General features: G+C 35.6%; 1 protein-coding gene across 3 annotated transcripts in view; it reads right to left on the bottom strand.

The window, feature by feature from the left end:
• Window positions 1-27,215, bottom strand: part of Ptpra (protein tyrosine phosphatase receptor type A) — a 140,540-nt gene that overhangs the window by 85,376 nt on the left and 27,949 nt on the right. For 2 of the 3 annotated variants that reach the window (XM_047538843.1, XM_047538844.1), the window contains exon 2: window positions 10,260-10,333. The exons of the other annotated variant lie outside the window; for it this stretch is intronic. In XM_047538843.1, the coding sequence (XP_047394799.1) occupies window positions 10,260-10,292 (33 nt within the window). In that variant the 5' untranslated portion in view covers window positions 10,293-10,333. The remainder of the gene's footprint in view (window positions 1-10,259; window positions 10,334-27,215) is intronic. 3 annotated transcript variants of the gene reach the window in all.

Raw genomic sequence — 27,215 nt, 5'->3', positions numbered from 1 at the left:
TGGAAATGTAGCTCAGTGGTAGAGCAACCCTGGGTTCAATTCCCACCACCACTGAAAAAGGCTTTGTGTAACAGAATTTTGCCCAACTGTAGGTTGATGTATGTATTCTGAGTGCATTTAAGGTATATATCTATGCTAAACTATGATGTTAGATAGTTAGGTATAGTGAATGCATTTTTGACTTACAATATTTTCAACTTACAGAAGTTTTTAGGATGTAACGCTATTCTAAATCAAGGAGTATCTACAGATATGTATAGTATATATTTAATGTAATATACGATATGACTAATATTTAATATAATTAGTAATATGGTATATAATTATGAATAGTATGTATAATAAATATACACACACACACTCAACATCCTTTTCATCCTGTTCTCTGATGAGCCCTAACAAATAATAGAAGATAGAGGCAGTGGAATGATCACCTTTGAAGGTCAGGAAAGAAACTGTCAACCTAGAATTCTATACCCAGCAAAAGTATCTCCTGAGAATCTAAAGGTGAAATAAAAAACCTAGGACCAAAAAATCTCAACAAAATTAATTACCAGCAAAACTACACTAAGAAATTACTAAAGAATGTTTTTCAAACAGTGGAAAATAATCTCATAAAGGAGTGGAAGAAAATAAAAGTGGTAATATGTGAATAGATCTAAATGATCTATATACATGATGTGTTATGAGGGTTACAACATATATAACTAAAATACACAATAAAAATAGATATGAAGGGACAAAATGAGTCAAAAATGTACCAAGATCTTTGTATTGTCTAAGATGAACCAATGCATTAAAAGAATAATTATAGGGCTGAACTTGTGGCTCAGTGGCAGAGCAAATGCCTAGCATGAGTGAGCACCGTGTACAAATAAATAAAATAAAGGTCCATCAACAACTAAAAAAAATTTTTTTTTAATTTTAGAAAAAAAATTATATTAATGTGATAAATCTAGGCCACATGAGTAACAACTAGAAGAATTGAGTAATCTATTGGTAACCACTAAAATAAGAGTCTATAATTTCCAAGATGGGGTGGTGATAAGAATAGTAAAAAAGTTTATCAAATAAAAAAAGGAAGAAGAGAAAAAAGAACATAGGAAAAAGTGGGGCAAATAAAAAGAAGTAAGATCATAGATTTATATTCAAATATATTAATTAAATAAACTAACAAAAACCCAACTATGTACTACTTAGAGGAGCTATTTTAAAACATAGGAACATAGAAAAGTTGAAAATAAAGATAGTTTAATAAAATCAACCATGAAAACACTACTATAATTCTGATGTTAAAATCTGACTAAGCCTAACAAAAAAGAAAACCATAATTTAAAAATCAGAATCCTGATTCTGAAAAGAAAATGCAACATATAATTATACTACTAAATGACCAAGTAAGGTTTACTTCAGAAATTTAGCCACAGTCTATTAATAGGAAACATATTAATAAAGATCCTCACAAAAACAATTCAAAATATGCCAGGCTGAGGCAAGAGGATTGTAAGTTCAAGGTCATCCTTGGCAACTTAATGAGACCCTTTGTCAAAAAGAAAAGGTTGGGGATATAGCTCAGTGGTAAAGCACCTCTGGGTTCAACTGCCAATACCACTTAATTAAAAAAAAAAAAAAAAAAACTACATGATTACCCTAACAAATGTATAAAAACTGCTTGTAAAATTCCAATTTTTTTGTTTAAAATGCATTCATGGGGGCTGGGGATACATTTACTGAGCATTTACTAGGTACTATGCCCTGTTCCTGGTACTAGAAATGAAATAATAAATTAACTTACTGAATCCCTAACTTCATGAAACTTACATCCTAGTAGCATTAAACAAATCACCTCACAAATGTGAGAAGTGATAGGAAAGAAAGGACTCTAAGAGTCTATATAAGAATTTTCTTTTTTTCAACCTGTCAGGGAGCTCAGCCAAGGCTACCCTTAGGCACCAACCCTTGAGTTAAGATGTGAAAGATGAATGGGACTCAGGGAGACACGGAGGACAGGGAACTTCATTTCAGTCAGGGGCCACAGAGAGGTTGGAAGCCATTGAAAGAAGGCATTGTGTCTGGAGTATTGTGTCTGGAGCACAAAGAGCGAAGGGGAACATGGTGCCAGGAGAGGCTGGATATGCATATAAGGCAGGACCACACTGGGGTTTTTCTTGTTTTCCAAGGATTAAGAAGTCTTTGAAGAATACAAACATGAAGAATATAAACCCCTGTATTTTGGAATGAACACTTAAGCTGGGTAGAGAGGGCAGAGTAGCAGATGTGGGCAGCACAATTAGAAGATTAGGTTATTGGTGGATGCCAAGTAGGGAGATATTTATGAGATAAACTGCAAGGACTTGATAGTGGACTTGCTCTTGTGGTGAAAGAAGAAGATGTTAGATGCTACTCTTCCTGTGTTTCTGGTTTACCAAGGAGGTGCCATTTAATGAGTGAGGGAACAAAGGAAAAGAAAGAGGTTTGTGAAGGAAAGCTCTCAGAGGGAAAAAGGACATAGGTAAAAAACTAATGAAACGGAGCATAAAGTTTATAATTTAAAATTTCAAGGGAGATTCACCATTCAGGACAAGATGGATTAAGAATATTCTACCTTATTACTCCCAGTAATTACAACCAAAATCCATGGATAATATTCATGAAACAACTCAAGGATTCTGAAAAGTGGAAAAAAGAAAGAATCAACTAGGAGCCACGGATACAAAGATCAATCCAGTAAGTTCTTTATCTTTTGTTTTATCTCATTTGACTTCTAATATGTCCTAGCCTGAGTTTTAAAAAGTCCACAATCTGAAAACACAAATAAGCACAGACAAGAAAGTGCCAAAAAACGTCTGATTTTTCTCTAGATAAAAGACCAGGAAAGGGGCAGCACAGAAGGCAAAAACATTTTGACCATTCTTGCCCTATTTCAGGCATACACAAAGAGAGTGCTCCCCCCACCACCACCATCAGGCACTGTGGCCCAGAATGGTTGTGAGCATGTTGCATCTGTGGAGAACGTGGGTGGAGCTGTCGTCCACCTCCACCCTGGAAAAACAAAAGAGAGCCAGCTCCAGCACAACCAGAGTCAGGAGAGAATTATGGTGAGGAGGGAGCTAAAGAAATGAATTTTTAAAATCTGTGTACTAAATCCTCCTTCAGAGAAAGAAAAGGCAGGAATGAATAGATAGAGCACAGGGGATTTTTACTGCAGTGAAATTATTCTGTAAGATACTACAATGGTGGATATATGTAATTATACATTTGTCAAAACTGGTAGAAGGTAGAACACAAATAATAAAATCTGACATAACTGTGGCCTTTAGTTAGTAATTATCTAACAACACTGGCTGACTAATGGGGAAAAAAAAATCATCTACCACATGAGCTGGGTGTCGTTGCATGCACCTGTAATCCCAGCAGCTTGGGAGGCTGAGGCAGGAGGATTGCAAATTCAAAGTCAGCCTCAGCAACTTAGTGAGACACTCTCTCAAAAAAAGGACTAGGGATGTGGCTCAGTGGTTGAACCCCTCTTGGTTCAATACTCCATACCCAAAAAAAAAAAAAAAAAAAATCTACCACACAAATGCAAGAGGGGTAAGGGTATGGGACAGAAGTGAGGGTGTTTTCTGCATACCTAAAACTGCTTTTTAAAAAGTCTATTAATTTTCAAAAAATGGATGAAGATATACCATTCAAACATTAATCAAAGATCAGCTGACATAGCTATATTAGTATGTGATATTCTTCAAAGCAAGGAAAATTATCAAGAGCAAGGACAAAGAGAAACAATATACAATGAGAAAAGAGTCAATTCACTAAGAAGACATAAAAATTCCAAATTTGTAAGCATGAAAGAACAGAGCTACAAAACACGTGAAGCAAAAACTGACAGAATTAAAAGAAGAAAGAGACAAATCAACAATTATGCTTATGAGTTCAATAACTCTCTTTCAGTAATGGACAGAACCACTAGAAAATCAGCAAGGATACAGAAGAAATGAACACCATCAACCATCAAGACCTAACCAACCAGCAGGCTATACATTTTTTTCAAGTGCCCATGGAACATCCACCAAGATAGACAACATACTGGCTAATAAAATAAATCTTTACAATTTGAAAAGAAGATATTTCAGGACTGGGATATACCTCAGGGGTGAGGCATTTGCCTTGCATGCACAAGACACTGGGTTCAATCCCTAATATTGGAAAAAAAAAAAAAAAAAAAAAAAAAGAAAGAAAGAAAAGAAAAAGAAAAACATGTATTTCAATAGTAATATGACAGGCGTTAAAAGAATAAGGGGATATTATAAATAACTCTTGGTTTGGGCATAGTGGTACACACCTGAAGTCCTGACTACTGGGGAGGCTGAAGGAGAGTAACAAGTTCAAGGCCATTCTGCACAACTTAAGGAGATCCTGTCTCAAAGTAAAAATAAGAAGAGCTGGGAATGTAGATCAGTGGTAGAACACCCCTGGTATTGGATGGGGATTGCCCCAGAACTGCAAAACCAACAACAACAAAAACAAAAACAAAAACCTCTTATACAGAAATCCAACAACTTAGAAAAAAATAGATTAATTCTTTGAAAATCACAACTTCCAAAATCCAAAATTCCTATAACTTTTTAAAGAAAGGTTTCAACTCCTGTAAAATAAGTCATCAGGCCCAGATGGCTTCACTGGCAAATTCTACCAAACATTAAAGAAAAAATAATGCCAACTCTACACAATCTCTTCCAAAAACACAGAAAAGAAGGAAACATTTCCCAATTATTTAAAAAAAAAAAAAAAAAAACTATTGTAATATCAAAACCAAACAGTAAACAGAAAACTACAGACCAATTTCCCCCTTAAAACAGACACAAAAATCCCCAACAGATCACCAAAGTAAATACTAGAATAGGTAAAAAGACAACATAGCATGCCAAGTGGGATTTATCTCAAGAATGCAAAACTGGTTCAATTTTAAAAAATCAATACAAACAAATAAAAAAAGCCCCACATAATCATATTAATCTATGCAAAAATGCATTTGGTGCAAACATCCATTCAAAAAATAAAACACAACAAACCCCCAAAATCCTCAGGAAGCAGGAATAGAAAAAAAAAAAAAATCTACAATAAAAGGCATCTACAAGACCCGTAAAGTCTCAACACTTCACCCCTAAAATCATGAACATGACCATGTTCACTCTCACCACTCATATATGACATATTATCAGAAGCCCTCACTAGTGCAATATGGAAAGAAAAGGGAATAAAGTTTCTATAGATTACAAGTATTTTTCAAGTAATAGCAATGACCAAAAACAAAACTTAAGAACACAATATCATTTATATTCACCCCCCCCAAAATAGGAAATACAGATGTATAAATCTAATAAAACATAGTAACAAATAAAATTAGACCTAAATAAGTAGAAAGATACGGTATGTTCACATTTTAGCTAACTCAACACTGTATAGATATCAATTCTCCCCAGAATGATAATTAGGGTTAACAAAATTGATTTTTCAAATACATTTTTATAACTATTTTGTTTATCTGTTTGTATGAGGTATTGAGGATCTAACCCAGTGCCTCACATGTGCTAGGCAAGTGCTCTACTACTGAGCCACAAACCCAGACCCCACAATTGATTTTTATTGAGACACAATTAATTCTAAGTTACATGGGGAAAAAAAGGAACTAGAATAGCTAAAATGGTACTAAAAAATAACAGCATTGGAAGAAACACACTAACCAATTTTAAGACTTACTATATAGTTATAGTCATCAAAACTGTGGTACTGGAGAAGACACACAGAGATCTATAGAACAAGACAGAGTTAAGAAACAAACCCTTACAAGTTTGCCTGATTTATGGCAAAGATGCAAAATCAATTCAATAGAGAAAGGATGTTTTTTTCAAAAAATGGGGCTGGAACAAGTGGACTTCCATAGGCAAAGAAAAATAAAGAACCTTAACAAAAGTCTTATAAGCTGCATAAGAAATAACTCAAAATGGATCCTTGACATAAATATAAGTTAGAATTATACATTTGCAAACAATATATAAAACTTTAAATTAAAATTTGAAGAAAACATAAGGGAAAATCTTTGTGACCCAGAGGATTAGTCACCACATAGTTTTTAGACACCACACTAAACCAAGATGCACAAAAGTTCACAAATTCACAAATTAAACTTTTATCACTTTTTAAAATCAGGTATGTGAAAGATCTTCTTAAGGGGATGAAAAAGATATGACAGACTGGGAGGAAATATCAGCAGAACATATTTAATGATTAACTTTACCAATAAAGCATAAATAGGTGGGATTGTAAATTGAGTATAATCATAATGGAAAACAGTGCAAAGGTTCTTCAAAAACCTGAAAATGTAACCACCATATGTTCCAGTAATCCCTACTTGATATACATGCAAAGGATATGAAATCATTATTTCAAAAAGATACTGGTATCCTGTATTCACTGCAGCATTATTTACAACAGTCAAAATATGGAATCAACTAAGTGTCCACTAATGGATGAAGGAATAAAGAAAATGTAGTATACATATACAATGGAACATTATTCAGCCTTAAAAAAGAATATCCTGTCATTTATGGCAACATAGCTAAACCTGGAGGGCATTACGTTAAGTAAAAGATAGATACTGCACAATATTACTTATAGTTGGAATATAAAAATGTCAAACTCAGAAACAGAGTAAAACAGTGATTACCGGAGGCTGGGGGATATGTGGATTGGAGAGATATTGATCAAAGCACACAAAATTCTAGTTAAGCAGGAGGAATAAGTTCAAGAGATGTATTGTACATCATAGTTACTGCACATTTTAAAACTGTTGGGAAAATTTTAAGTGTTCTCATCAAAAACAAAAAAATCTGTAAGTGCTGTTAAATAGCTTGATTTAGCCATTTCACAATATATGTATGTATGCACACATAAAAACTACATGTTGTATATCATAAATACAGAATTTATGTTAAAATAAATTAAAAATAATAACTAAAAAGAAAGCATATTTGACTCTAAACTGAATCATAAAAAAAAAAAAAAAACTCATTAGAAAATGGGCAAAAGACCTAAAGGGAAGTAAAAAGAGTGAAGACCTGCAGGGCACAACCTTATTTCTGTGAAAAATTCCATCTCTATCTCAGTCTCTGAGATACCAAACTATGTATTACTTCTTTGAAATGTCTCTTTTTCCTAGCTTCCCTCTTCTTTCTGCTCATATAACCACCAACCCATTTCATGTGTTTATCATCTCACACCCAGTGTTATCTAAAGTAGGGTAATCATCAGGATCAGAGTAGGACAGAAAGAGTAGGAGAGAAAGAAGCTTCAGTTAGAGTCCTGGGTCTCTGGTCTGAAGATTATGGTTTCAGGTTTCTTGAAAGGGGACTTCAGAATCTGTATTTTCTGCAGCACAGTTCAGGCCTTCTACTGCATTCCAATTCAGCTAACATTCCTCCAGTCCCATTCCCAGGAGTCTACCTAAAATGTCACATTCATCCTACTCAATGGTTTCACACTAAATAAACAATATATTTCAAAATATCTGAAATGAACAGGAAACCTTTCATAATTTGGTCCATGTTATAGGCTGAACTATATGTATACATCCTAAAAAAAAGTCCAGATTGGCCTAGAACTAGAGCATATGACTAGATTACACTTGAGCTACAGTGGGTGGTACGGACAAGTCTTAGAAGACTAGGATGTGTGATTGTGAATTTGGGGGAAAGTAAGATCTTAATGGGCAAACAGACAAAACAAAAGAAACTCCAGGGGTAAAAACTGCATGAGAAAGTTATGGTCAAAATATAAAATATACAGTATGACTAAAAGCAACTGACAGTTTCAAGAAGAGAATTCACTTTTTAATTTTCTCCTTTGAACAGCCAAGGGTCCATAACATTAAACCTACATAGAAAGAAATAAAAAACCCAGAAAACACTGTTTGGTCTCATAGGACAATACTGGCTAGCTACAATGTGAATACTGCTTAACAGCTTTCAATTTTGAGAGAACTTACAGACAGACCATGGGTTTGTTTTCAGACAACAGGATGCAGAGGTTAACAATTTTAACAAGTTAAGTGGAAAAGTGTACATGAAAGGTACTAATAAACAGCAGAAGTACAAAAAATTATGCAAAATCAAATGGATGCATAATATGAGGTAAATCCTCATCTTTCATAATGGACAAAACTGTGTCAAAAGGTAAATCGCCATCTTCCATATTAGAGAGGCAAAACTGTTAAACTAATTTTTCAAAAAGGTTCACAAAATAGCAAATATAAACACATAATCTAGCACTACAAAGGCCATTAAAAATTAATAATACTGGGAAGAATATAAAATGCTAAGGCACCGTGGAAAACAGCACAGTGGTCCCTCCAAAAACTGCTGGATCACAGAATTGCCATATGATACAGCAATTCTACTTCTAAATGTATACTCAGAAGGACTGAAAGTGGGGAATTGCACAGTTGTTTATAAATCCATGTTCAGAGAAACATTAGTCACAACAGCCAAAATGTGGAAGCAACCCAAATTCCGTCAACAGATACACAGATAAAGAAAATGTGATATCTGCATATAAAGGAATATTCAGCCTTAAAAATCAATAAATTCTTACATATGCTACAACATGGGTGACCCATGAAAAAACTATGATGCTGTTATAGGATGATTTGGAAATTAGGTCAGGTTGACCCCATTTTGCTCAGACATCTCCACCTGCGTGAAATTGGTCCCCCTTTCCTCATGAGCCCACTAACATGGAATCTAACACCTCCACTCTCACCCACTTGCACCCTGCTCCCTCGGCCCTGGCCAGAATAAACCCTTTGTCTTTGCTTCAAAAGGACCCAGAGTTTTTATCTGGGATATTGGAATAGTGCCTTAACACTGCCAGGTATAGTGGTGCACACCTGTAATCAATACCAGGGACTCGGGAGGCTGAGGCATGAGGATCACAAGTTTGAGGTCAGCCTCAGCAACTTAGCAAGACCCTGTCTCAAAATAAAAATAAATAAAAATAAATAAATAAATAAGAAGGACTAGGGTTGTAGTTCAGTGGCTCAATCCCTAGTATCAAAAAAAAAAAAAAGAGGGAGTGGGGGAGGGAGAGGGGAGAGAGAAAGAAAGCCAGCCAGCCCTATGGTAAGAAGGACAAATTTTCTGTGACTACATTTATATGAGGTACCCAGAACAGTCAAATTCATAAAGATAGGGAATAGACTAGTGGTTTCCAGGGGCTGGGGGAAAGGAGGAATTAGGAGTTGTAGTTTAAACGGTACAGAATTTCAGTTGGGAAAATGAAAAAGTTCTAGAGCTGGATGGTAGTAAATGGTCCATAATAACGTGAATGTACTTAATTCCAGTAAATAGTATACTTAAAATTTAATGCTTAAAATGATAAAGTTTATGTTAGTATATTTTACTACAAGAAAATAAGAAATATGTAAATGCACACATTAATATAGAAAACACTCTCAGTGCAGCAGGGGCTCTCTCATACATACCTCCTTCCACTCCCAACCTCTGGCTAGAGAAGCCACTAACCTATAGTTCAATTTTACCTGATAACTGAACAACATGTGAACTTCTGTGTGGTTTTCTGACTTCTTTCACTCAACATTAGAACAACGAGATTCAACTATGTTTTATATTGTTAGTTTTGTTCCTTTTCTAAGTAAAATTCTATTGTACAAATATATTCAAATTTATGACCTATTCACATGTTTTTGGACATTTATTGCCACTGTTCACAGCCATTACAAATAAAGCTGCAGTGACTATTTAATATCTTTGTGTGGACATGTTTTCATTTCTCAAGGGCAAATACCTGGGAATAGAACTCCTGGGTTACTGGATACATGTATCTAATTATATTAACTTCAGTGAATATTGCCCAACAGTTCTCCAAAGCTATAGTATTGGTTGGCACTCCCAGTAAAACCTGGAGTTAATCTGTGACCTACGCATAGAAGCTTTAATTCAGTAAGGGCAGGATGGCAGGATATTTACTTAAGTCTTTTTTCTTTTTAAGGTCATAGTTCTTATACATGACCACATTGAGAACCATCATCTTAAAGGATAACAATTGTTTTTAATCATGAAAAATAAGCTATTTTACAATTTGGAAACAAAATGGAATGGGAAAGAGTCTAGTTTTCGCTTTATTTTGTGAGAATATTAACTTGTCTGACAAGGTTTTCCCAGTTTTGGTTTTATTTCTCTTACCTTAGTTATTTGAACTGCATCATCCATGACCATTCATTGGAATTCCATAAATACCTTTTTTAAAGTACTGCCACCTGCAACCAAATTGAAAAAAAAACAAACAAATAAACAACAACCAAAAAAAAACTTTAGAAATATAAAATAGCCTCTAAGCAACCTAGCAAGACTCTGTCTCAAAATAAAAATTTTAAAAAGGGCTGGGGATGTTGCTCAGTGGTTAAGTACCTCTGGGTTCAAAATCCCTGGTACCAAAAGAGTTGGTGAGGGCGATATAAAATAGCCCTATTTAGACACCATGGACCGTTCTAGGGAAAGGTGTATACCCTTACAAGATGTCTCACAGAAGTGTGCTTAAAATTCCAGTAGCCACAGACCAAAGCTTCATCTTAAATAGTTCAGATCACTGAAGAGTTCATGGGAATAGGCCTTTTCATAGGGACAGGATGGAACACCACTCCCTTATCCCAAAACTTAGTACTATGTCCTAGAACATCATTAGCTACTCCACCCCCACCTCCCACCCCAACCCAGGAGGGGACTTCTGGCTATGCCTGAAGTTAGTTTTGATTATCATAACAGAAGACAGGGGGTTTATCCTCTGGTATCTAGCAGTAGAGGTCTATGATGCTAAACACCTTACTAATTACAGGACAGCCTTCTGTAACAATGAATTTTCTACCCGCCCCGCCTTCCAAAATGTAAATAGGCTGAAAGACTCTGCACTGGATAAAGACCCACTTTCAGGTCTGAGCTCTGCAATTTATTTAGCTGAATGACCCAAGCAAAATCTCTTATCCTTTATAAGTCTCAGGGTTTTTTTTTTTCCTTAAAGTTTGAATTACATGTTCTTTCCTAATTCATGAGATAGTAAAATAACTAATTTTCTAATAAAACCTATTATTTGAGCATATGCAATGGGTCATAGCTCATACTAAGTGTTTTTACATGTTCTACCTTCTTGAATCCTCAAAACAGCCCTTTAAGACAGAGACTATTATTCCCCTCAGTATTCAGATGAATAGGTTGATGTACCAAGACTTGCCCAAGGTCACAAAGTGGCAAACGGGAGACAGAAAATGAACCCAGTCAATCTGATTTCCAGTGCTCTCATTGTTATCCTTAACTTTTCCCATCTTTTTGGACAGAGGATAGAGTCAAGATATCCCTCAATTCACAGCCACTAAACACCATATGAGACCACAGGTCAGAAATGGAGATGATATGCCATTTTCAGTTATAAATTAGTCAAGATTAAGAAAACAAGATCCAAGGCTACCGAGGACCTAATGCTATAGGTTACTCATACCTTGTACTAACACTATAAATAACCATCCTTTTCAACATGAAAGGTCTTAAGAATGTACACTCTTTTTATCTATTTTGTTTCTGAGTCTGTTCTGATAAAATAATTCTAAATAACTTGTAAAAAGCCTTATATAAAGATACCACTGTTATTTTTATTAATATGAAAAATTTATCAACCTAGGGAACATATATGTAAACCAAGTACCGATGTTGGAATATTGTGCATATATTTTAAAAGTTTATAATGACCACAAAATAACCCACATGTTAAAGAGAAAATGCAGGACACAAAATTTTATTTCATGGCAGACACAAAGATAAAATAAGCAAATCCCTCTTCAAGAAAGGACATGCTGTCCAGGTGTAAGGGATGGGGTTAGCCTACAGCTTCTGGCTGTTAGCTTCTTTAGAATGTGCCCCAGCTTTTAGCAGAGGGCACCCTTTCCTCAGGACTGCCCCCAGTCAATGACTGGGCAATGAGGTGGTACAAGGGTCCATCCACTTTGTTCCAGTGGCCCTTATCTGTCAAGCAATCTGGGAAGGCAAGAGACTTGGAAAAGTGTGAATTACAATTTGGTGGCTTGCTACACCCAAACCTGCTTTCTTCCTTTTCATTACTCCCCAATGAATTCCTTCCCCTCTAGTTCCACCTCAATGATGCTCTTCCTGAGGAACTCGACCAGTGTATCATTTTTTTGGGGGGTGGGTGGGCGGGTACTGGGATTTTAACCCAGTAGCACTTTACCACTGAGTTATGTCCCCAGCCCTTTTTATTTTTTATTTTGGGACAGGGTCTCTCTAAGTTACTTAGGGTCTTCTAATTTGCTGAGGCTGGCTTCAAACTTGTGCTCCTCCTGCCTCAGCTTCAGGATGGCTGGGATTACAGTCATGCGCCACCATGCCCTGATTTAGCACATCAATTAAGAACATGTGGGTTGGGGTTGTAGCTCAGTGGTAGAGCACTTGCCTGGCATGTGTGAGGCACTGGGTTCAATCCTCAGCACACATAAAAATAAACAAAATAAAAGCATTGTGTTCATCTACAACTAAAGAAAAAAATAAAGAATATGTACATTGATAAAGAAACAATACTCTCCTAGGGAGAGGGAAACGCCCAAAAAATAAACCAAAATGTTACCAATTCTAGTTAGACTTATGTATTAAGTATACCATCATGACCATCTGCTACTTACACTTAAAAAAAAAAAATGAACGTTAAGACTTTATACTAGATTTTTCTTCCACAGAAATGTTCTAATGGCAAGCTAAATTGGAATACTTTGTATACAATGTACACAAATTCACAAAATGAATCAACCAATCTGCTGATGTTCTAAAAAAATTTAAAAAATTAAAAAAAAAAAATGCCCAGGTACTAATGAAGTTATGGGCTTCACAGACATTTCCTCATTTGTTTAATTACAAGTTTTACTAGTTTAAATAAAAGGCTTTTGGAAACCACTATGGAGCCCATTCAGTTAACGCGCCTGTTTTCATAGATGAGACCAATGCCCCAGAGTGACTGACTGGGTCAGCAAAGAACAGTTGTTGGCTGTGTTTCTGACTGCCTGGGTTCATTCCTCTGTTCAGGTACACTGGTAAACTACCCAAATGCAAAAAGAATATTAAGCATACAATTGCAAAGAGGCTATAATATTAAGAGTATTCCAAGAATAATTCAAAATCTAGCTCCTTTATTCTATGAAAACTGAATGGTAGCATCTAGTACTCCAGGTTCCCTTTCTGAGTGCTGACTCCCTGCGCACATAAACAGGCTCAAGTTATATCAAATTAAGTCTTCTCTTTTGAACAAACTACATCCCTAATTGTTCCCCATTCCAGCTATCACTTTCTTTCTTTTCCTGTCACTCTTCTCAACAGTTTACATTTAGTGCCCTTCCACCTCCACCTCAAACTGCTGCCCTTTGACATACAACCTCATGTGGCCTCTACAAAAACTGCTCTTGATTGATACAAACTATGATCTGCAAGAGAGATTCTTTTCTTACTTGCCCAAACTGTAGGATCTGACCACTCCAACCAGCACTTCATCAGCAATTTTTCTTCTCTGTAGAAGTACCTAGAACTGCCTTTTAAATGTTAAGTGTTTCCTAGATTTCCACCTTCAACCTTCTCTATACCAGTAGTTCTCAAAGCTGACTGCACAAAGGGATTGGCAGGAAAAAAAAAAAAAAAAATCTGGTGCCCAAGTCACACACTTCCTCCGCCCACTCTTGGGGCAGGGGTTCATTGCCAAGGTCAGTTCCCTTTTGTTTTTAGGTACCTCAGCAATGTGCAGCCAGGATGAGAATCACTTTTCCATTCAGGCTTGACTTCATTCTTTCTTCTCACCTCTATCTCTAGTCTCAAGCTCTTCAGTATCAGATATATGCCCTTGCCTTCTACACCTGCATATCTCACAAATTTCTCTGATTCAAATAATCCACACTCACAGAAATGTTTTCTTCTACATCTGTTCCTCCTTAACTGCTTATCTCAGTGAACAAAAATCACAATCTATCCAAGGAGTCAGCAAACCTTTTCTGTAACATATGAAAAGTTTGGCTTTGCAGGTCTGGCCTCTGTTATGATCACTCAGCTCTACTATTGTAGCACAAAAGCATACATAGACAATATGTAAAATTTCAGCACTGCTGTATTCCAGTAAAACTTTATTTAGGAACACTGAAATGTGAATTTTATATAACCTCCACAGCACAAAATATTACTCTTCTTTTGATGTTTCCCGCAACCATTTAAAGATGTAAAAACAACTGAGCTTGTGGGCTATGCAAAAACTAGCGGGGGGGGGGGGGGGGGCACGGGGTAGAAAAACAAAAACAAAACCTAGCAGCAGGTCCTAGTTTGCCAACCCTGGTCTATACCCTTGCCTAAGCCAGAACTCCAGCTGTTTCAATTACTTTCTTTCCCTTAGCCACCCAAGTCAATCACTGCCTACAGTAAAGTACTTGGCACAAATTGCTTTACAGCAGCTCCCACCTAATAGTAAGAGCCTTGAGGTAAAGGTCTATACCTTAATACTCACACAGCCTACTAGAACATCAAGAACACTATAGGCATTCTTTAAAAAGGCTCTTTAAGTGATTCCCTGGTTGAAAACACCAATCAATACCACCACCAAGAAAGGAAATCACATATACTATTAATTTGAATCTTTCTTTATGCTAAGACATATATTTCTTTTTCATTTATTATTGAAATTGATAAAAGGTTTAAAGGGAGAAACAAAAAATTTTAAAATGTATTAAATAAAGGCTGAGACAAAGATTGAGCTCCCATTTAAAAATTTAAGCACAAGTAATAATGGTCACCACTATTCAATGCTTTGATAACTGCTTAATTTCTGCTTTCTAGTTGCTGCTGCTTCTTGGATCTCTGACACCTGGTCAAATCTTGGAAGATGCAATACAGTATGAGATTAACCAGAACACATCAAAAGCAGCAGCTCACTGAAGATCAGAAAAATAATAACTATAATTTATTAAGTTCTTATAGGTCAGAATTTGTCAAACTACATAAAGTACATTATTTAACCTTGTCTTTGAAACAGCAAAAGAAATAGATACTTCAATATGCAGATCTTACAGATGAAGAAACTGTGGCATACAACAGTTAACTGGTCCACAAACAACTAGCAGATGGTTAAGACTGACTCAAATCCAAGTGTTACCAACTCCAAAATCTATGTTCTCACTCACTGGTTGAATAAAGACTATGACCCATGCATGTCAAGAGCCACACGAGGAAAAGAGCTTTCTCCAAAAGAAGCTGAATGGAAATTTTCAAAGTTCTCTTTGAAAGTATAACTGTCATATAATTACAGTGTCCAAAGTATAGAGTTAATGAAGCTTTCCAATCACAGTTTTTGTTTTTTTTTTTGGGTGCTGGGGATCGAACCCAGGCCCTTGTGCTTGCAAGGCAAGCACTCTACCGACTGAGCTATCTCCCCAGCCCCTCCAATCACAGTTTGACTAAACAAAAGAATGAAACAAATGGGGAAAACCAATTTGTTGACATGGCAGAGCCTCCCATCTCAGAGATGGAAAACAAAAGCAATTTAGAGACACGGCTATGGTTCCATTTCCTCCTGTTAACAACTTGATTTGACAGGAAGCCCCAGGCTTACTATAGCAATTACTGGTCTGCTATTCAACAAATTTCTGCATTTTTGCTTCCTCAGGAAGCAGACAGGAAAATCAGGCTCTTGATCTATTTTTTAAAGAGAAGTTATTATTTAAAAATAGAATTTAATAAATAAATATGTATGAAGTAATTTTATACTTTGGCTGACACCCAGTATTCTGTATATTAAACTCAATCTTTAAAAAGCACATGGTATATTTTTTAAATCTAGTAACACTGCAGCCTAGAAAATCTATTAAAATTCTTCAGTTACTAAAATCTAGAAATGCTAGATAAATGCTAATATACTTTGAAAACCACTAGCAGTACAAAAAAAAAAAAAAAAAAGTGAGCCAAAAGTCAGAGCTAGAAGTATGAGCTAATCTCTGTATTGTTCCAGCAGCATTAGGTATGACATCTGAGTGACCAAGGGAGGAGGGAGGAGGAGGAGGAGGAGGAGGAGGAAAGAAGACAGGAAGCAGGAGAAAAGTTGAAAAGGTTCCTGAGAAGCTCCTGGTGATTTTGACCCAAGACCCCTCAAAGGCCTGTGCTCTCAATGAAAATGGATTAGAAAAAATCCACCTACAAGAACAAGGAGATCAAAAGTTTATCTGCCTCAGTTTGAACTGTGGGTAAGAGGAAGAAAATGTTCTTCTTGAGAATCTAAACACCATAGATGTTTTATTTGAATTTAAGGACTAAATTTATTCTATCATATGATTCAGAAACGTTCAGAAGGGAAATGAGCAAAACTGGTTCATGCTTGTAATGCCGCTGGACATCTAGTAAAATAAAGAGTAAAACAAATATTGAAAGACAAGTCCCCAAACACAAAATGCACAGAATCCAGAAAAATCAGTATCATAAAGACTACAAAATAAGTATGATTAACAATGATTAAAAGACAAAAACAACAATACCATAAGGAATAAAATATTTTTTAAAAAGAAAAAAGCAAAACAAAAATGGAACTTCAAAAAAAAAAGACCCTGAAATATAAAACTCCATAGATGAGTTAACCACTAGCGACGACACAACTGAAGAAAGAATTAATAAACTGGAAAATATGTCTAAAAAACTTACCAAAAATGTTACACAGAGAAAGAAATGCCCTGATCTAGAAAATAACTCAGAGTTAAAACAAACAGCTGAGTTCAAAATAAAAGGTCACTTTGTACTCTCTGACCCTATAATCCAAAAAAATCTAAATAAACTCCTCTCAGCAAACTAGGAATTATAAGACAGTTTGTTAACCTGAAAAAAGTCATCTATGAAAAATTCAAAGCAATATCATATTTAGTGGTGAAATATTGAATCTCCCTCCTAAAATCAGATAAAAGGCAAGAAATTTTTTAAAAAGAAAGAGATACATAAAGCTAGGAAAAGAAGTATTAAAACCATCTTTACTAGAGGACATAATTTTGTAGACAGAAAAAATCTTAAAGAAATCTATAGCTGGGCAGGATGGCACATGTCTATAATCCCAACCACTTTGAAAGCTGAGATAGGAGGACCACAAGTTCAAGGACAGCCTAGGCAACTCTGTGGCTGAAGATAATAGCTCAGTGGTCCAGTGCTTGCCTAGCATGTACGAGGTCCTGGATTCAATATTTTTTTCTTTTTATGCATAAGAGAAAATCTTCACAAGCTTGAGATAGTGTATTAATTTTATACTATTGCATAACAAAGCACCTGAAGTTTAAAAGTCAGAAGTCTAGGCCCAGCATGACTGGATTCTCTGCTTAGGGTCTCTGAAGGATAAACTAAAGGTGTCTACCAGACTGTTCACATCACCATCTTGGGAAATTCTTCCAAATTCAACCAGGGGACCATTCTCAGCATCTAGAGCCACCTGCAATACTCTTAAAACTTCAAAGTCAGCAATGAAAAAAATCTTCCTTTTGTCAAATCTTTCTTATGCTTCAAATTCTTTGACTTGTCCTAACTCTGACATCTGAACCCATATTTTAAAGGGTTCATGTGATTAGGTCAGGACCCTCATCATAATCTTCCTTTTGATCAACTCAAAGTCAATTGATTAGTAAATTATTCAATGAAATGTTCTGTGTCAGATAACATATCATTGCAGCAAAATTCTATCATATTCACAGGTCTTACCAACACTTATGGAAATTAGTCAAGCAGTGGGCCATCATAGTCACCTTAGTATTGTGCCTGCCAAAGAGACAAAAACTTAGGATACAAAAAGCATGAACTATTAATATATGCAATATGGACTGCACCAAAATTACAAACTTCTGCTGGGTGCAGAGGTACACATCTATGATCGCAGCAACTCCAAAGGCTGAGGAAGAGGATCATAAGTTCAAGGCCAGCTTGGGCAACTTAATGACATCCTGTTTCAAAAAATAAAAGAAAAAAGGACTGGGGATATAGCTCAGTGGTAGAGCACCTGCCTAGCATGTGCAAAGCACTGAATTCAATTCTTAGTACCTAGAAAAAAAGAAAAAGAAAAAAGAAGAATAACAACAACCTTTTTCTCTTAGAGAGATACCATTAAAAAAAAAAAAAAAAAAAGTAACAAAGAAAAGGAGCTGGGGAAATGGCCGAATGGTACAGTGCTTGCCTTGCTTATACAAGGCCCTGTATTTAATCCCCAGCAGAACAATAAAAAGGCTATCCAGAGTCTGGATTTGTATTTGTAATACATACACATGATTAATGAATTACAACCCTAATACATAAATAACTGTTAATGAGCTAATACTGACAAAATAACAAAAACAACCCAACAGCCAGGTGTGGTGACCCACACCTATAATCCCAGCAATTTGGGAGACAGATCACAAGTTCAATGTCAGCTTCAGTAACTTAGTGAGGCCCAAAGCAACTCAGTGAGACCCAGTCTCAAAATAAAAAATAAAAAGGGTTAAGGAGGGATAGAGCTCAGTGGTAAAAGTGCACCCCTGGGTTAAATCCCTGATACCCAAAACAAACAAACAAACAAACAAACAAACGTCAACAACTCTCAAGAAGAATGGGCAAATGTTTAAAGAGACACTTAAAAAAGTAAATACACAAATGCCAATAAACATCATTACTATTAAGAAAATGCAAATCAGGGTTGGGGGTGTGGCTCCGTGGTAGAACCCTTGCCTAGCATCTGCAAGGCCCTGGGTCTGCTCCCCAGTACTGCAAAAAAAAAAAAAAAAAAAAAAAAAAGGAAAGAAAGAAAGGAAGGAAGGAAGAAAGAAAGGGATATGGGATATGCAAATTAAAACCAGAATGAGATACCACTACACACTCTTTATATTAGCTAAAAATTAAAAGGCTGGCAATACCAAGTGTTGATGAGTATGCGTTAGAACTGGAACATGTCTGTGTGTGTGTGTGTGTGTGTGTGTGTACACGCATATGCACATTGTGTATGTGTTAATGGAGATGGAATACAGGGTCCTAGGCAAGTAATAGTTCTACTATCAAGCTACATCCCAGCCCTTGGAATAACTGCAATGTACATTACAAAACTCTGGAAAACAGTCTGGCAGATAACTGTAAAGTAAAACCTAGAAATCCCACTCCCAAGATTTATCCAAAAGAAATAAAAACATGTTCACATAAAGACTTGTACAAAAACGTTCCTAGAAATTTTATTTATAAGGGAACCAAAGTAGAAATAACTATCAACAGAAAGGATAAACAAATTCTAAGATATCCATACAACAGAAGAAAAAAGAAAAAAATGGAATTAACTACTAACATATCTAACATGAACTAATGTTAGAAACATTATGCTGACAGATTCTATACCATATTATTCTAGTCATACAACAATCTAGAAAAGACAAATCTAATCTTCAGTGACCCAAAGCATACAAACCCAAAGCAGATAAAAGCATGGGTCCCAGGAAATAGAGGGAAATGACAGAAAGGTGTAAGGGAACTTTTTAGGGTTAAGGAAATAGATATCTTGATTGTGGTGATGGTCGGTTAACGTATATAAATTTGGCAAACTCATTCAACTGTATGTAGGAAAGGTTCCTTTTTTTGTAAGATGTATGTCTTAATAAATCTCATTTTTAGAAATATAATCTCATTTTATATTTGATTTGGTATCTTGAAGACATGTGTGCAATTAATTTTATCATGCTTAAACAATACTTCGTGACAATCCCTACATACAATGCAAAAGATGGAATAAAACAGAAGCTGATAGCTAATTATTTACTATTTAAAAATCTATGTATTGCCAAGCATGGTGGTACATGCCTGTAATCCCAGATACTCAGGAGGCTGAGGCAAGAGGATCATCAAAAGCTGGATGCTAGCTCCTCAACTTAGGGAGAGCCTGTCTCAAAATAAAAAATAAAAAGGGGTTGTAGCTCAGCACTAGATTGCCCCCTGGGTTCAATCTTGTGTGTGTGGGGGTGCCTATGTAACAATGTAAAAATACAACACATTAATAAAGGGGGGAAGCACACTATCATTTCAATGCAGAAAATGCACATGACAAAATCAAATGTTCTTTTGTGATAGAAGCACTCAACAAACTAGGATTAGAAGGAACTTCCTCAACAAGATAAAAGGCATTATCAAAAAAACATACCAGTGTTCAGTGGGGAAAGACTCCTTCTGTCCCCCACCAGTAAAGATCAGGAAAAAGACAAGTATGTCTGTTTTTGCCACTTCTATTCAACAATGAAAGGTTTTTTCAGCCTAAATATAAAAGCATCTCCTCTTTCCTTTTGGGACTGGTAAAAACTTACCCAACACAGACTTAGGGCTGATTTGTTACATTAAAAGTACAGTAAATTAGCTAATTATATACATGTATATTACATACATATATAAAATTTAAAATATACATTCATCTGCCAATATTTAAGTGAAAAGTCAAAGCCTCTTCTATGAGTACAGATCAACTGAAGTTTCACATGTTCTTTCCTGCATAAATAATACCCATTATATACATTTGTGATTTCAAATTTCAATTTCTTTAAAGTGAAACAACTTGGATAATTGTTGAGATAATTAAGTGTAGAACCTTTTATCACTTTGTTACATTTGTGTGGTAATGGGAATTGAACCCAGGACTTCTGCATGCTGAGCACATGCTCTAACACTGAGTTGCCCTAAGTGTAGAACCATTAATAAGAATTTTATATTTTTTCCCTTAATCTTTTAAAGCGTTTATGCCTACAACTAATAAGACAATAGCTAGGGGGAAGTGGGGATTTGTACTTATCCATTCCATTCAACATCTTCAACTTAATTTTCTTAAAAACAATTATTTTCCCAATCATTTCATAACTGTAATATTTAATTATTATTAGAATATTTAATTAGATCAAAAAACTACAGTAAGTATAATTGTCATAAGCAGTTTTGAAACAAATTGACGCCTGGAAGAGTGAGAGCTGAACATGAGGTGTGCTAGAGAGTAGCAGCCTACTAGTCATGAATATTCAGCTTTTCTTAGGAATCATTCAATATAATCTACAGAAAGAATGAAGAATGTGGTTATTTTGTATTTTGTTTTTATTTTTTGGTTGTACTGGGGATGGAACCCAGGGCCTCATGCTTGCAAGGCAAGCACTCTACCTACTGAGCTATCTCCCCAGCAAGAATGTGGTTATTTTGATAATTTGGTGTGTATACTCCATAATCTGGTGATTATTTGAATATAGTCTAAATTGGGAATCTTTATGCATTTTTCCCCAAACAGCCCACTGTGACAGAACCATTTACTGAATAGTTCTTTTCAACCTGATTTTCAAATTCATCATATTCTAAATTCCCATCCATATCCAGGTTTGTTTCTTAACTTTCTAATCTGTTCTAATTATTTATTTGTTTATTCTACAACAAATACCAAATCTAACTTTCTGATATATTTTACTATCTAGAGGATTCAGTGTCAAATATACTTTCCACCTCTACAGCCCACCAATTATTCTTCTGTTCCAAAACTTCTGTTCCAAAATTTCTCAAAATTTTCTCAACTGTTGAATGTTTTGTTTTGTTTTGTTTGTTTTTTGGTACCAGGGATTGAACCCAGGGGTGCTTAACCACTGAGCCAAACCCCCAGCCCCTTTTTATACTTTACTCACTAAGTTGCTGAGACTGGCTTTGAATTCATGATTCTCCTGTCTCTGCTTCCCAAGGTGCTGCAATTACAGGTGTATGCCTGGCTGGATATATTCTTCTAAATGAACTGTTCAGGCAATTTATCAAGTTCTCAAAAATGTTCACCACCACCCCCTGGCCCTAACCAGGGCTTACAAATTAATGTGCATTAAATCTACAGAATAAGTGGGGGGGAGAAAAAAAAATAACAGAATGAATCAAAAACTATTACCCTAGGTAAATGTATGATTATACAAATGGTATGCCTCTACTTCATGTACAAACAGAGAAATAAGATGTATCCCATTTGTTTACAATAAAAATGAATTTTTAAAAATCTACAGAATAATTTGGAGAGAATTAACATCTTAAAGTTTTACAGTTTTCTTCATGTCTTACATACTTTTATTAAATTAATTTGTGCCCTCTTCTGTCTCTACATGATTAAAAAAATTTTTAGATTCTACTAGTGTAGCACTTAATGAATTAAGTTTTATAACAACAGGTCTTCCCTCCTCTTTGCTCTCCTTTATTCACACCCTCCAAAATGGGAAGTTTTTGAGGGAAAAGGATGTGTTTTATTCACTTTTGTGATTTTAATACCTAGCATGTAGTAATCAACCAATGCTTACCAAATTGAAAAATTCCTTGCTAAGTTATAGAAACTTAATACTGAATCTTTAAAGGGGAAACAGGGTAACAGATGGCTTATTATTTGGTATAGAGAAGAGCTTCCTAAATCCACCACCCTTGCTAACATTAAAAAAAAGTACCCAGGTCAAACACACCTTCCTTCTTTTAAAGGTCTTTCATAAATGAATTCAGTACAAACCATAGAATTTATTTTTTTAGCCTTTATAACCTCATTGATAATTTCACTTCTCATGTGTGAATGGCAATCAACACTCACTGAGTGCTCCCTGTAAGTTAGGTTAGATGCTTTACATAATTCAGTTTGTACTCCACACCACAAACCAATGTGAATATTATACCCTTTACAGGTGAGGAAACTAAGGCACAGAGAGATTAAGTAACTTGCCCAAGGTTACAGTCTGCACTAGTATCAGAGATGAGATTGAAACCTAAGCATTTCAGCTTTAGAATCCACAAAATAATCTCATATTCCATCTCATTAGTGGATTGGCTTTAACCAGCCAGTTAAAAATCTTCATTGTGCTCATTGTGTTAAATAAAGCTCAGCACATCTACAACTTAACATATCACATTTTTAAAAAATAAAATCCTCAAATTATAACTAGGAGTGTTTTTAAATATTAAAATAGACTAAATATTAATTGTTCTAATACAGGTCCTTCCGTTTAGACAAACAACTTTAGTTAAATCACTGAAGTCTTATTTAGCAACCTGTTAACACTTGCCTGATTCATTTAAAATCAATTCAACAACATTCCCAACCCCCCTCCAGGATGATTTGGAATCATTTGGCAGCAACCTTCCCAAAATGTATTATTAAAGAATCTCGTGCTTTTAAAAGAAAGGATCAGACCAGGGCTGGCAGATGCCAAGAATGAGTTTACTGCCTTGTTTCCATGACTGCATCAATCCAAGACCAACTAAGAGAGAAGGCGTATCCTTGGAAACGAATTCATTGCTTCTCTCAACTAAGAAAGGAAGTAGAAAAAAAGAGAGATTTCAGAATAATTTAACTTGTGTTTAATGTGCCCATTGCACATGATAAACATGGGCAAAAGTCCTGTCCCAACCAAAGTTGTGACAAAGTTCTTTGTGCTTAGTGGAAAATCTCAAATTGAGTATCCTATGACTGAGAGTATCCTATGATTCATATACACTGTATTTTGGTTTCAATCTTTAAAAGAATCACAACAGAAGCAGTACTAATAAGAGTTTTATGAATAATATCTAACTGGACACAAAATTTAGTATTCCTCAATATCTTTGCTGTTCAACTGCATGCTAGCACACACCTGAATTTTTCACATACATCCTTATTTGCACTACAGGGCCCTTTGTTACAGGTGTTGGAGACTGTGAAATTTCAAAATAAAAAAGTTTTCCAAATACAATGTTACCATTAATTTTGATTACATTTCTAAGGTAAGAAATTACAGTAAAGTGCAAATTAATTTTAATGAAATGAAGTACAGCCACCCAGGTTTTTTTTAAACCAGGACTTTTTCCACCCCTCCTTCCCTTCCTTAGAGCTATAAATATACTTCCTGCCATCAATACCAATGGCTGAAGCAACCCCTCTATTCAAAAGAACTAAAAATATATTATTGTACATATCCTCCCTTCTGCTACCCACCCACCATTCCAAGAGGAACTGACACAGGGAAATGCAGAGCTATGTAAAGTTCGGCTGAGAGCAGTGCAGAGACAGTAATTTTTCTTTAAAAAAATTTTTTTAAAAAAGCTAGCTCTAATAGAACAGTGTTCAAGTAGTGTTTAAGGAGGTATTAAATAGCTACTATAGGATAACAGTAAATTTTTTAAATTTGGGAGAAACTGTTCCTGATCGCAAGCTATATTTTACATTTTACTAACATTGTTTGGGGACTAGTGCTATTTAACTAAAGCATGGTAATGGAAATTTCTGTATATTGGAACCATGCAAAGTGAAGACTGAATATAAAAACAGCTCATGGAACTTCAGTGGGTGTTCAACCAAACATTCAGTGGGGCTGAGGGCAAGGAAATGGTTCTTATAGTCAGGAGATTGTTAACTACAGAGGGATGGAGTAAATAGGATAATGAGAGCAGATTTTTCAGTGTCAGAAAAGGGAGGTACAAAAACAGAAAAAGACTTTCTAAAAAATTCCATTGTGTTGGAAAAATCATTGCTTTCAATATTTATAGGCATATGGATTGATGAATGTTTTGCAGATGTTTAAAACAAGTCTTAAATAAAATGTTAACATTAAAAATGTTTATAGACAGATAAAGATATTTGTATATGTTTATATGAACATGACTATACAAACATGCATATATACCTATAATAATTACTATTGATATTCTGTAATTGATGATTTGGCATCTTGAAAGCATGGGTTAAAATAACAGTCAAAGTTGTTGACGTTTATAACATCCCTGTGTTTCTGAGGGTATGCTAAAATCTTATCACAAAGCTCCAACCACAGACCCCCAACATCTGTGTTTGTTTTCTGCCTGATAAGGGATAGATGTCACCACCTAACAACATACCACCATTATAGTAAAAAAAAGTTCTCATGTCTTCCTCTGGCTCCTTCTCCCTTCTGAAACACCATGGTGCTTCTCCCAGTGGCCTATACAGCATGGTATGCCTCCTGTTTCTTGGAAACTGAGAAATAAACTTTCAATGGTACTGGCTTCTTTGTGTTATCACTCAGTCACACCTACAAATTAAATCCCAGGTACATTTTAAACAATATCCTAGTTCTGTGCTCAGCAGAAAATCAATGACACCCCAGTAGCAAGGAACACACCTAGTAATCAGATCTTACTTTCTAAACACATTCTCTAATAAAAGGAACGAGAGTTCTTTGATAAAAATGGTTGATTCCAGGGCTTTCTCTCTCCTACTCACTTTCTTTCTCTCTCCTCCTTGCTTTTCCACTCTGTCTAGCGTGCACCCTTTCTCTTTTCCTCTCATTTTCTCTCTTACCCTGCAGGGAGACACTTTGTTTGCTTAATAAACTCCCTTATGTGAAAAAAAAAATGGTTGATTCCAGGACTAAGACAGCTAAGGTATGAAATAAGCATAGAAAATCTTATTGTGCCAAAAAGTATGGGAAAAAAAAGTGCTCAAACAATGATGAGGCTGGGCGCAGTGGCATGCATCTGTAATCCCAGTAGCTCAGGAGGCTGAGGCAGGAGGATCACAAGTTCGAAGGCAGCCTCAGCAAAAGTAAGGCTCTAAGCAACTCAGTGAGACCCTGCCTCTAAATAAAATACAAAATAGGGCTGGGATGTGGTTCAGTGGCCAAAGAGCCCTGAGTTGAATCCCCAGTACAAAAAAAAAAAAAAAAAAAAGAAAGATGAGGACATGAAAAAGAGGACATGAAAAAAAGGACACAAGAGCCAGTTTGAAAGGGCTCCCACTAGCCAAATCTGGGACAATTTGAACATCAAAATAAGTGAAAAATGAATAAAATAAGAATTCATGAGCCCATGCTGACATTTTTTAAGATTTAAAAACAACAAGGAGAGAAAGCTTTTCCTTATAATGAAATGTCAAGCAATGAATGCAAAAGGAATGATGAAATTTTTCAAATTCACCATCTGGCAACAAGCATAGTAATAAATGATTCAGAGACAAATCATCAATGGATACCAAAACTTGTTGGTGGAAATTTGAAGACAAATGGGCTATTTACATAGTTTTAAAGTATCACCTCAACAAAATGCAAAATGCACTGTATTTACTTCTTAATTAGTAAGCACAAAACACTTCCAAACTAACTTTACAGAAATTTGTCAGACATCTTAACCAAGTGATAAGTTTGAACTTAACCTGTAATAGGAAAAACTGATGTGCCTCCTGATACAATGCAATAAGAACACAACATTAGGTTTGCAATATTCTTGCCAAAAATGCATTTGCTCACGAGGAAACCTCAGATTAATCCAAAATGGGAGATATTCTGCAAAGTATCTGGCTTATTCTTCAAAAATATCAAGATCACTGAAAAGAAAGACAGATTGAAAACCCATTACAGATTGAAGTAGACTGAAGAGACATGATAATTAAATGCAAGGCATGACCCTGAATGGTTCTTGAATCAGAAATAAAAGTGAGTAGCCACCAGGCGTGGTAGTGGTTCATGCCTGTAATCCCAGAGACTGAGGAGGCTGAGGCAGGGGGATCTCAAGTATGAGGCCAGCCTCAGCAACTTAATGAGGCCCCTAAGCAACTTAGGGAGACTCTGTCTAAAAAAGGAGTAGGTATGTGGTTCAGTGGTTAAACACCTCTGGTTTCAATTCTTTGTATGCTCCCCGCCCCCCCAAAAAAGTAAGTAGCTAAGAGGTTTTTCTCTTTGTTTTCATGGGGGTGGGGGGTTGTTTTTGTTACAAAGGATATAAATAGGAGATCAGTGAGATGAGTGGGGTCTTTGAATTAAAAGCCTTTTATTTATTTTCATTTGCTGATTTTAAAGGGATGCTATGGATATGCAAGAAAGTGCCCTTGTCTTTACCCTAAATCATTTAGTACACAATGATTTAGGTGAATGGAGCATTATGTCTGCAACTTTTTGTCAAATGATTCAGAATTGTCACAAATGGATAAATAAGAGAAGGTAATAGGTAAAATGTTAACTGTGGAATCTGGGTGAAGGGTACAGTAAGCCAAATGGTAGATAAATATTAACAATTTTAAAGATTTGAATATGTATAGGTCATATAATTTAACCACAATGCTAATAATCTTGCCCATTACAAAAAGATAACTAGGAAAAA

This window comes from Sciurus carolinensis, chromosome 2 (assembly GCF_902686445.1).
Source record: "Sciurus carolinensis chromosome 2, mSciCar1.2, whole genome shotgun sequence".
Taxonomy (NCBI): Eukaryota; Metazoa; Chordata; class Mammalia; order Rodentia; family Sciuridae; genus Sciurus; species Sciurus carolinensis.
This window is presented reverse-complemented; position numbering and strand designations above follow the sequence as displayed.